Source organism: Hippocampus comes, unplaced genomic scaffold, assembly GCF_001891065.2.
Source record: "Hippocampus comes isolate QL1 unplaced genomic scaffold, H_comes_QL1_v1.1 scaffold9, whole genome shotgun sequence".
In the NCBI taxonomy this organism is placed as follows: Eukaryota; Metazoa; Chordata; class Actinopteri; order Syngnathiformes; family Syngnathidae; genus Hippocampus; species Hippocampus comes.
In genome coordinates this window covers 5,205,636-5,217,985 of record NW_017805275.1, presented here as the reverse complement: position 1 = coordinate 5,217,985, position 12,350 = coordinate 5,205,636, and the positions used below count along the sequence as shown (strand labels likewise).

Sequence of the window (12,350 nt, the reverse complement as noted above, 5' to 3'; positions counted from 1 at the left end):
ACTTTATTTTTTTTTTGGGGGGGGGGGGGGTTGTGTTTGAACCTATGATACAGAATTCGTGCGATATGGCTGCTTGAGTCAAAGTTTGAAAGGTGTAATTCTGGAAGTGGACGTTTTGCAGCTGGTGCAGTCTGTCTGCAGTCCATGATTGGATTGGTTTCAGTCGACAAAGTCACCTGATGAGGGCAGAGGTTATGTCTGCGACAGATAATTATCCACAGGTCATGTTGGCTACCACCTGAGCCTGTGAGTTTGAAACAAACCCATCTCCATGTCACAGGTGATTCAGGTGGTAATTTAAACCGGCAGATACACTGGCATTTGATTCTGCGGGGAACTAACGGAGATAGGGGTTAGTCGAAAATTGCCTCTGCAGTGTTGGGCCACAGTGTTACATTGCTGAAACAGCCGCCTTTTTGGTATCATCATCTCGCTGCTCTGCTGTGTGAGGTTGACGGTAGCGTCGGTCTCGCCGACCCGTCGAGTTATATTTACACAAACGCAAACAGAAAGAAATACAATTTGGGGATTCCATTATTCACTCAACTAACACATCAATCTCAGGTTCCCTCACAGGAATTTAAATGGATGAATCGACTGTAGAGTACAAGAATGTCATTTGCATAGAACTGATTGTTGATTAATTGTGTCCTGCAGGAATTGTGGCAAAATGCACTTCATCACATGGCCGCGACCAGCACAGGCATCACGCATTCAGTCTAAAGAAGATCATGGGCTCAATGACAACATGAAGCTGCACACATGTCCACGCAGACCTCCACTATGACGTTTACCGAAATTTATACATCATTTCCCTTCCCTTTCATCCTCCTCATACTAACTGAGGAAACGTAGTCAAATGTCTAGCCCTGTTGCGAACAAATCTTACATACAGTACATGAATGGATTTAACACAATAGGGTTAATTGAGTATCTTATTAGACTCAATGATTTAATTCATTTAATGAAGACGAGGAGAAAGAGGAATCACTCGGCACTAACATTGCCTGGGAATATCTCATTGTATCCTACAGTACCCTGTTTGAATCGATGACAAATGTAAGCCCATTAAAGACTACCACAAGTACCTTTCAAATGAAACCCTACTCTGTTCCTATCTGGGGCTGCAATTTATCTTTATCTCAGACACCGTAGCCATTTTACTGCATCCATTGTCTAGTACCTACTGCATCCAGATCAATGGCAACTATAATCTCTGAAAGTAAAATGTTGGTCATGAGTCCTTGTTTTAGATGTGATGCAAAGGTTTGATCTTAGTACTGCCCGTTGTAAGCTCTTGATGATTTGCAAGGAATTTTTCTAGTTCATTTTCCACATAACGTCATTCTGTAATTGACTTTTTTACTGAATTTACTGACAAGTTACAGCTTATTTCCATTGAGTTTACAACTAGATCTGGATTGACTTATATCAAACCATAACTCATTGATGGACAGAAATGCAGCATTGTGATTAAAACAAAAAACTGTTGAAAAAAAACCCCGCCAGTCTTAAACATTTTCTTAACTAACAAATAATATCCATAACTGGCAACCATTCAATAAATTGTCTCGAGATGTTATTCTATATATACAGCACATGTTATTGTCACATCACGGTGCGGTATTACAGCCAGTTATTGCTCTGACATTCAGAATGTCAATTTTAATTCACTGGAACATGTTCTAATTTATGTTGAACATGCACCTGTATTAAGGTAAAGCCCCAGGGCTTGCAAATTCTTTGCCACACAATCAGACTCGCTTGGGCGACCATCAGTAATATTTCTTCACTATTTCTTGGTTCAACAAAAACATTAACAGTGACAAACCTCGGACCACTGTGACTGTGGGGCAGCTTACCATATATCAAAACATATAGTATTGATAGCTTGGGGTGTTATACCTCTAGCTCTTGTGCAAAACCAAACTCTGTGATTGATGGTTGCTGGGTCACTCATCCATCAAATAGTGAAATGAAAGATTTTCAAATTGAACACAGGCCACCACTTCCAGCAGTGTTTTGACGCCCAATGTGACCATACGACAACCAACCAATGAAACAGAGGCCGATGTATCAAGCTGCTGTTACGGAATTTGCATTTCTTCTGCATTTCTGCGCAGGGCGTGGGCAGAGAATGCAACGAATTCAGGTGGAACTAATCGCAAAGTTGCTCTCGGGCTATTTTCACAAGGTGATTGCCCACTCTTTGCCACTGTGTAAATTGTCAAGAAACTTGGGTTTCCATCCAACTCATCATGGCACGACGTTGATAGCGGCCAGTTTCCCCTGTGACAGAAGTCTTGTTGCCTGGCAACAAATCTAAGTTTGGAGTCCAGTGTGACGATCTGGGTGTGAGGACAGCCAAGCAAGTCTGTACTGCACACCGACGTGGTGCTTTTTCCATAACTAAATAACTATGCTTCCCAATCCTAACCTTTCAATATCCCCTCGAGAGTGTATCGGTAAATAACACAAACACGGATGTGAGCTCGTCTCATCTTCTGGCTTGAAGGGGAATTAGAGAGACCCATCCGTAAACTCCACAGGGCGGCAGTGACATTAAACAGCCTAGGTGTTTGCGAGATCGATGTGGGTGCTTTGGAGCAGTCATACCTTTGGACAGTCATGTGTCCTTCATAACTGCACCGCGCCCACAAGAGACATATAGACATCAAAGACAGTGGGAGCGCAGAGAGACGGCCCACTGCTGCAAGGTGGAACTTCACAGAGTGTGACGACCGTGCAAGAGAGATTCATTTTAAAGAAAAATAAATGCTGACTATAAGGGCTCTTAACTACATGATGAATTGGCTCGTTGTCATTAATGGCTGGAAGAGTAACGCCGCGTTGGTAATATGATGTTCCCTCAAAGTGTAGTTTATGGCAGTGCTGTGACAACACAATTCATGATCATCTTATCAAAGTTGAGCAGCCAACTCGACAAGGTCACAACTGGGGAGAAGCCGATACACTACTTAATATTCACTAAAGAGCCTCCGTGCCATGTATTGAATATCGACAAAGGGAGAAGTAGGTCAAGTAACATCTACCTGGTGTTGAATATTTGAACCTGTTTGACTGCTTGACTCCAAAAGCGATCGGTCCATTGAGAAGAAAATCAGTCATATTCACTGGGCCATTCATTACACGGGTCAGACTAATTAAATGACTAGAGTGAATTGCTTGTGTACATGTACGAAAGACAAAGGGAGAGCACATATTTGGCCAAGAATACCGTTTACCCAGGCCACAGAGGCTCTTTTTGCTTGGCTTGTCACGACTTGCATACCATGTCCTTAAATAGTGCAGAGCCCTCTAATAGATGTTGTGTACCAATTAGTTGTTAGCGTGACATTTGAACAAATAAACAACTCCCCGCAAATAGATACCTACCTACAGCGACCTCCCCGTAGAAGAATTAGATGCCGCTTGAGGGCCTCGTTTATAACGGCTGAAAACACAGATAAGGAGGGTTGAAGTTTTCCTATGTCACTACAGTATTTGCAGAAACGAGGTTTATAAAAACACAACTTGGCCAGAGTCTATCTATATGCAAACGGTGTAGCTGTCGTATATGCACATTGTGGCGGCAGCGAGGCCTGGCAACTGAAATAGCGTCCTGATGAAATGAAGCCCAATGAGTTGCACTCCTGTAACACTGCCTCGTGTCAAACTAATTATTGGCCGCCTTTATCACAAAACATGCTATTTGCGCTCAGAAATAATCAATCAAACTTGATTTAACTTCAAGCATTTAATCATTCCATTCTCTCATATAAACCAATCAACAGATAATAGATCAGTCAGCTCAATACGTCAATGGCCTCAGTCTGAAGACACCACACTGATGCAGCACACGACTTACTATGAAATGATCATCGATTGTGAACATTTATTTTAAATACAAACACTGTCGCCGAAATCAAACTTTCAAGTTCAAACAATATCATAATCACAATGTTCACAAACTTAACAGCATCTCGTTCTGTCTCCCCCATGTTGATTACTGTTGTCTTGTCTATGTTCCTCTGAACGGGTTGTAACGGGGAAGTAAATTCCTTGTGTGTTTCCTGCATACTTGGCCCAAAAAATCTGATTCTGATTCTGATGTGGGCTGCTTGCAGCAAATAAGGCTGCTCCAGGCACCAAACACACACCGCTTTCAAATAAACACCAAGTAATCTTTGCAGTTTTGATTAAATAAACACCCAACTACTGTTACAAGACCTACTGGTACCATACAAACAAAATGTCCTCTTTTCAATTGGCAGATCCCTTGTAAACATCACTTGATCTGATGGCAGTCAATGCACCAATTCTATCACGTCAAATTGTTGACCTATGGTATTCCCCGTTTTCTTAAAGCATATGAAATAAATGTGTATGATGGAAAAGTTACAAGCTTTGAAAACGAAAGAAAACAGCACAAAATGAAACACAAGTTACAACGGTATGACCATGGTTACAAGGTTAACAGAAAACCTAGCAATAACCTTCTTAATTCCGACTATGCTAGCTTTGTCTTTGCAGATATTGATAGAACTGACCTATTTTCAATTGTGACTGCACAAACAACTCCCACACAGAGTCCAAGCTTAATCAGCTCCTCTACTACTCAATGGAATCTTACTTCTCTTCAGGGTAAGCTGTGGAGGAAAAAAAAACTTGATGTGCTACAAGAAAAGAGACTGTAATTTTGGATTCAGCATGGCAATTTTAGTTTTGATCCACAATATAACCCTTTTTTTCCCAATTGTTCCCTAGTGTTGTGATTAGACTGCCCTGAGCATGAATCATTGTAAATCTGACCTAAAACTTAGCTAGATATTCATCTAATGGAGATTCATTTTAACAATACTCAATTTGTTAGAAAAATCATATTTTCGTGTATGCTCAATGGCCAACATTCATGAAAGTATATCATGGTACATGAAGACTAAAAAAGGAAAATCCTAATTTTCAAACACATCTGATGAGGTGGTGAGCTCTGTATATGTTACTCTGTTCCTCTAACACACGGAGCCAGTGTGGTCATACAAGCACTGCAATGGCATGAACCAGATGGAAATGTCTTGTTTTTCTGATTCAACTTCTCTGTGGTTTGGCAGCGGGGCAAAACAAATAAGATCCAATCCTGTGGAGAACTGAAGCTGAAATCATAACTCAAAGTCACTCATACAGCGGAGAATTAAAAAAAAAAAATCCTAAATGTGATTTTATTGGGGAGCATGAAAATGTTCCGGCACAGGAGGGGAGAAGTCAGCACAAACAAATCAAAGGCTTCGGTGCTGTAAAGAGTGTTATTCATCAGTGTCAGAATGCTGAAGCAAGGCAGAATTAATTCTGTCACGCCTTTAACATTTTGTCTGATATTGTAAGATGAAACCTATTTAGTCCTAAATACCAGCTAAAAATATTGTTTGGTGTTTAATACAAGACCAAGTGCAGATAGATTTTTGCACAAAGGCTGATGTGCATGATTTGCCAAGTTATTGTGGACATTTGCATTTGCTCCCTTTTGCCTGTCATTTTCACGTTCTTGTCAGATGTCAGGCTTGCATTGGCAGATCGCTGCTGAATCACACAACATCAGTGTCGTGCATGTTTATGGCACTGATGGTGTAGGCGGGGGACTGAAGCACAACGGAGAAAAAAAAAATACATCAAAAACAAACAGGTCTCCAAGGTGATCATGGCGATTTCTGAGACCGAAACCAATGTGCTTATTATGATCCCGGCAAGCTAAATAGGCTGGCGGACAAGCCAAGAGCCTGATAGAGCGTGGTAATCAGGAGCAAATTGCAAACTTTCCTTCACCTCCCCGCCTAGCCTTGTATTATAATCAAAAGAGTTGCACAAGGCCCCACCACATCCATTAAAATATACAAAATAAAGTTAACCTGCTTCAGATGGAAGTTACTTTTAGCATGACTACAAAATGGTCTGTATGTACCTGTAGCTGGGTCCACGGTCCGCACAATCAAGTGGTCATCCTGGTGAACCCACTCGCCATTGCACTTGAAGTAGATCTGCGTCGCCGGAGTGGATCGGCAGGTGAGCATCACTGGCTTGTTTTTCACTATGAACTCATCCTCTGGTTCCACCAAGAAGTGAGGTAACAGGTCAGAGAAGGCTGCAGGTTGTGTCGCTGTGGCGGCATGCTCAGTACCTTGGAGGAAAAAGAAAAAGGTTTTAGAAGGATGACTAAAACCTTTTTTTTTTTTTTTTACCTGAACTCTGGAGAGCCAGGAGAATCACAGACAAAAATATTTGTCTCCGTTAACATATTGAGGTGGTCACCCATTTTGCAGATGTAACTATTTCCACTCTTCTGGGAACATTTTCTACAAGATTGCTGAGCACCTCCACTAGAAAAGGGCCTGATATATTTGTTGAAACCACCAGTATAAACTACAAAGTAGTAAAAAAAAAAACAAACAAACATTCCTTGTTACCTCAACTGGACAAGCAAAAAGAATTAGTGCGGAGGACCTACTGTATATGCAGCTGAGGATTCGAAAGATTAGGAAGCAACGGGAATTCGCAACAGATCTGTTGACAATTAAGTTTATCACCACTTTCTAACTTTAATTGATTGTATATATCCCACAATGTAAAACGACAACCTGATTGCATTTAGTCTAATCATACTGTCATATGTTATGGAGGCAGACACAGTATTGAATATCAGACCAGATCTCAAAAATAGATCTGAGCAGGGGTCCAACACAATTTTTAGAGGAGAATACTAACATCCACATCGTATTAATAGTAGTAAAGGTAAATTCCTCAAACATCGAGCTGCCCTAATATTGATATCTGACACTGTATTGTGATAGGAAAGGATATGATACATGACAATTATGTATACCCCGTCGTACCACTGAGGTCAAAATTTAAAAGTCAAATGACAGATGGGCGGTGACGGTGAGAAAGAGAGAGCGAGCGAGTGTGTGACGTGGAGCACAGGTGGCCATGACACAGCTCGGCCTTCTGTGCTCTTAGCGGGATCAGTCCATGTCTTCACTCGAGCTCTTAATCACGAGCCTGATCACTGTTGATGGACCGTTAGCAATAAAGCCTGTCAGTCACTGGGCCACTTCAAATTATGTTATATGACTCTCTTCTACCAGGACACTAACTCCACCCGTGTTCTGTGCGATTCGGTCAACATAAAATCTCATATCGGATACACACAGTGGATGTTATATTCCTCTGATATGCTAAATGGCACCTTGAGGCCTACTGTGAAGGAGGGGAACTACGTCGCCACTGCTCAGAGACGCAGAAGCTCTCCTTTCGGAGCACAATGGTACAAATGACAGCTGGGTTCTGCACTTGGTGAAAAAAAAAAAAAATTGAAGAGGAATGCTCAATGTGTCAAGTCAGCCTGCAGCACAGCGCAAACACCGATTCTCTCCAAAGATTTTTGAAGTTGAAGTGGGAGGGAAAGGACACAGGAGTAGAAAGAATGAAATAACCTCTTTACACCACAGACACTCAAGGGAAGCCAGTAAATCCCCAAATAAAACCCTTTTAAGGAGAGATATTAATTTATGGCCTTGAATCCAACATGGCTGACAGAGCAGGCATTAACAACCTTCGCCATCACTCCCCATGCAGCAGCAGCCTCATCTCGCCTAATGAAACGACGGCGCTCGTGATGACCTTTCGCTCCATTCTTCCTCCCCTCCGCAGCCTCCTCCACGTGGCTCGCTGATGTTCATGTCACTGATGATATTAGATGGCATCGTAAACACCAATCCTTGGATAAAGACATTTTCCAGCAGTTCTTCCCCCACAACACATTAATGCCTCCGCTTTCGGTAGCACCCTCATGTGCTGAGTTGCTAATCTATCACGATGACATACAGTGAAGCACACCATTGCCGCTGAACCCCATTAATGTTCCATGTACATGTTTAACTCTTAATGAAAACTAAATGTGCTGTGTCCGATGAAGGACCTGCATCACTTGCTGACACATTGTCTTTTTCCTATTTTCTGGGCCCATTTTAGGAATGGGGGCGCAAAATCAACATGACGGCTAAGTATTGAATGCAACCACGCTGTCCGGTGATGCACGTTTGCATGTACTGAATGTGTTGAGGATAAGGGGCTGGGCGCTACAATACAATCACTTTAAAGTACAGCCAACACTAAAAAAAGAGGGACTGAAAATGTCTCTTCCAATAAAAAGGTGACAAAATTAATAAACTGTAACTTTGCACAACAGTGACGTGTTCACAGGTAACAGTTGATACACCGCAGAGTTCCACAAGGATGGTAATTACAATCTGATATTAAGTGTGGCAGATTCCAATTTTTTTTTAACTTCTCCCTAGGGGCCCCCCAGACAACAAGCGATGCGGTGTAACTCCACTGAACACACACACGGTGTGTGGGGTTCTGCCATAAGAGTTCACAAGTGGTTTTGCGGTGAATCGTAGTTGCACGATATGGCGGCAACGCAAATTACAATGAAACTCCTCTACAACGAAACCTACATGGGCGAAAATATCCCCTAGTGTAAAAAAATCTTCATGCATTAACATCATTCCCATTTTCCTGCCCCTCATACAACGAAAAAAAACCAAAAGGGGGTTGTGTTGGGGTTAATCTTTGCCTGTGTGCTGTAGCTCTCCCCTGCTCTTTGCTGATTGGTGGCCCTTGTTCACAAATTAGCTGACCAATCAGTGCAGGGGAGAGTGACCCGATTAGCAATTAGTTCCAGGTGCCACCACCTGCAAAGTTTAACCACCACTGTTTAAAAGGGCTCAGTTGTTTTCAGTTGGGGGGGTCTTGTGTGGTATTTGTAGTCAGTACCTGGGGCTGGCTGTTTCATGACTATTGTCTTGTCTTGTTGTGTTTGTCAGCCTCAATCCCTTGGTACCACTGCCTCTCGATTAGTGCAGCTAAATTAGTTCTTCGCAATAGCCATCATCCATCCATTCATTCATTCGTTTCTCCACTTTATTCATTCGTGTGTTCGGGAACTTCACCATAATTAGTTTTGGTTCATTCGGTTCACCACTGTTCATTTGGGTTGCACTAAGGCAGTGGGATTCGGGAGTGCAAACTCCAACCTCGTCCTGTTGTGTCGTGTGTGACCCCGCCCCCCGCCACCCTTGTTCGTAATTGCCTGTTCCCACCACCCCCATTTCCGTGTTACAAGTCACTTGTGACCCCCGCCCCTCGTATTAGTGCTCACTTGTGTTGGAAAGCCTAAACCGTGGTAGTGCACCATATTTTGCTCCTCAACAATTCTCACACTTGTGTTAGACCCTTACTTTTTTGCCATCAGGTGGAAGGGTAGTACCATGGGTAATAAGCAAGTAACGGGACACTGTCATCTACCACGCATAGCCAAATGATAGCAATATAGTATGTACAGTTCATATTTTGTGTTTTACAAACATCACTATATTTGTAATTTAAAATGGATGCGAGCGGCGTATGGACTGTACTGGGATTCCAATGAATGTGAACGGGCCAATAAAACCAATGTTTTTTTGTCCTGATTGTCACCATGTCCTCTTTCTGGAACAACCTGTGTCTTCCTTTACTGACATTCCATTTTTTTACGGATTAAAAAAAGTGATATGGTACAACTTATTGTATGAGAATGCAATACGATACACGACTCGCAGAGTTCACATCGCAAGGAGTCTCCAACTTCCAGGGTAGTTACTCTTTGGACTTAACAACTTGGTGTGGTTCATTTTTTAAATTGAATTTGTCCATAACTTTTATCGTGGAATTTATCAGAATGTTTGGAATTCCTCTTTCAATGCCAGTGATGTGTGTTAACGTGAATAATGCCACACTGAGATGAGTTGCCATAGCGAAGCGGCTCACCATCCTGAATCAACAGCATCTCTGGTCGTTGCTATGCTGTAAACTCCATTTTGCCTCAAATCACTTCAAGATGTGATCAATCACGCAGTTGGGAACGATCAACAAAAATTCTTAACGATGCATTCATCAACTGTTATGCCAATCCCTCATCTGATGGACCATGACAGCCCTACAATCTGCATGGATTCTTTTCTCATTGGAATGTAAAACCTATCAAGCACTTGAAGGAATCTAAGTTTGAATATCAAAAACTAAACCCCAAAAGCCAGACACAGCAGGGGGCTAGAATTACTGGAAAAAGTGATCTTGTATTCTTGTCATAGTCCGACTTTGAACTTTGTGACCACCGTCATTAACCAGTGGGCCCGACCCTGAGGACTGCCCACAGGATGAAGAGGTCATCTCAAAAACAGTGGACCCGACTCACCTTACACCTGTTAACTAGTGAGTCTCAAACAGAAATTCAAAGAGACCAGCTGACCTGATGAAGCCCTGAAGAACATGTGCAAGGTTTTCCCTGGCTCAAATTGAAGCAGAGGTGGTACCATCCTGACCATGCACCATGACGTGCAAGTATGGTAACTATTCATTAAATTCAACTGATTCACTTTCTTTTACAAGAAACAAACTTGACATTAAGACTTCCGATAAGAATATGACAATTATCATGCTAAAGCATTCATTTATTCAAACTTGCATTGGAGAATGAAGGGCCCATAGCTTCTATAGTGGGGCCACTTTTGTTTGAGACACTCATATATTATTATGAAGCAGCCTTCAAGTGCACCGTCCATGCCCACCTATGTTGCTATAGCGCTGCATTTCTTAAACACTCTATATTACAGTTTTATAGTTTTTGTAACTTGATTAGTTGAGCGTTTTTAGGTTCTACGATCATTAATATACACGCACGCACGCACACACACACACACACGCACACACACACACATGCACACACACACACAAACAACAAAGTAGGAGTATAAGCCACTTAACAGAAGTCCTTGCAGGTCAATACAGAAATCAAATACAGACATACAGCAGTACTGCATCAGTTACCGCTGAATGTGATTGGCTTCAACCACTATCTAAATCAATGAACATCAAATGCCAGTTTATTAGCCGAGCACATTAAAGGGTGTGGAATGTCACCGTCCGATTTCATTGATAGGACATTCTCGTCCCTTTTCATCACCCGTTTTTAAACAGAAAGAGAAACATTTAATGCTAACCAAAAGATGAATGCAGCATACAGACTTGATATTTGTCCGCAGCTGCTCTTCCCTCAAGAGACTTTTGAACTGTCCTAAAATACACAAAAGAGCCCACACACAATCCCAACAAGGATGGCAGCAGCTGCCATCACGTCCGTGGCGATTTTCCCTCTGCACATTGGCCACAACATCTCTTCGCTCCAGCTGACCATGTCGACTCCCAAGGAGGCACTGACTACATGCACAAGAGATGATGAAGTGGAAAAGGCACTGGGGGAAAAAAAGATACTTCATCCTCAGTGTTTGTCAAGGACATTACACTAGTCTCGAGTCATGTTGAACTGAGTCTATGATACACTCATTTATTCGCCACCCCAGTTCCACAAATCATTTTGTTTTATGATCATTTATAAAATAAGCCTTCGATAAATTCATTTCACTCTCTAATCACAGCACAGAATTCCTGAATGTAAAACAGTATGAGGATGTTAGTGGGGGGAAAAGACAAAAAAAAAAAAAAAGAAACCACTCAGGTTTTTTTTTCTTCCATGCCAACAACAGTCAGTGTGTACATACATAAATTCATAAGTTGATTTCATATCTTCTCAATATTTTTATAACAAAACGTTGACTTGCAACTTTAATTTGACAATGAAATCAAACCACGGAACTTGAATTCATGTTGATATTGGGCATTGAACAATTGTTGATTTCAATTAAAAATATATACTTTAAAAATACATGCAGTACTTAAATTACAGCAATGTGCTGAAATATATTATTGTACTTGCTATCTAAGGTTGAGACAAACCTAAATGGAAGACTTGCTATTTACTAAGAATAGACTGGTTACTGGCCGGGACGATTATTGGCGCCATTAGTAGGCATTTTGATGAATATCGACATCCACGTTTTTCAAAACGTAAGATCAATCTAAAATGATGTTAACTATGGAGAACTATAGATTTAAATTACCAGTTCACGTTACAAGAGATGCCGCCGAACCCTGGAGCTCCCCAAACCTTTGGTTAGAATTTTAAAACCACGTTGACAAAAAAAAAAAAAAAGAAAAAAAAAACCCACACATAGCAAAGTGAAGAGTTGGATTTACTATTTTTCTCCTTTTAATGCTAATATTTTCCCTTTTATTGGAAATGAATATCGACTCCAAATATCAGTTACAGGCCTACTTGACTACTAGTAATCGGTAGGGCGCTAAAACAAACACACACACACACACACACACACACACACACACACACACACACACACACA

The 12,350-nt window shown here is 41.5% G+C and overlaps 1 protein-coding gene across 5 annotated transcripts in view; it reads right to left on the bottom strand.

Annotated features, from left to right (window-relative positions):
• unc5a (unc-5 netrin receptor A) overlaps window positions 1-12,350 on the bottom strand; it is a 178,960-nt gene that overhangs the window by 83,235 nt on the left and 83,375 nt on the right. For all 5 annotated transcript variants that reach the window (XM_019870063.1, XM_019870064.1, XM_019870065.1 and 2 more), the window contains exon 2: window positions 5,957-6,172. In XM_019870063.1, the coding sequence (XP_019725622.1) occupies window positions 5,957-6,172 (216 nt within the window). The remainder of the gene's footprint in view (window positions 1-5,956; window positions 6,173-12,350) is intronic.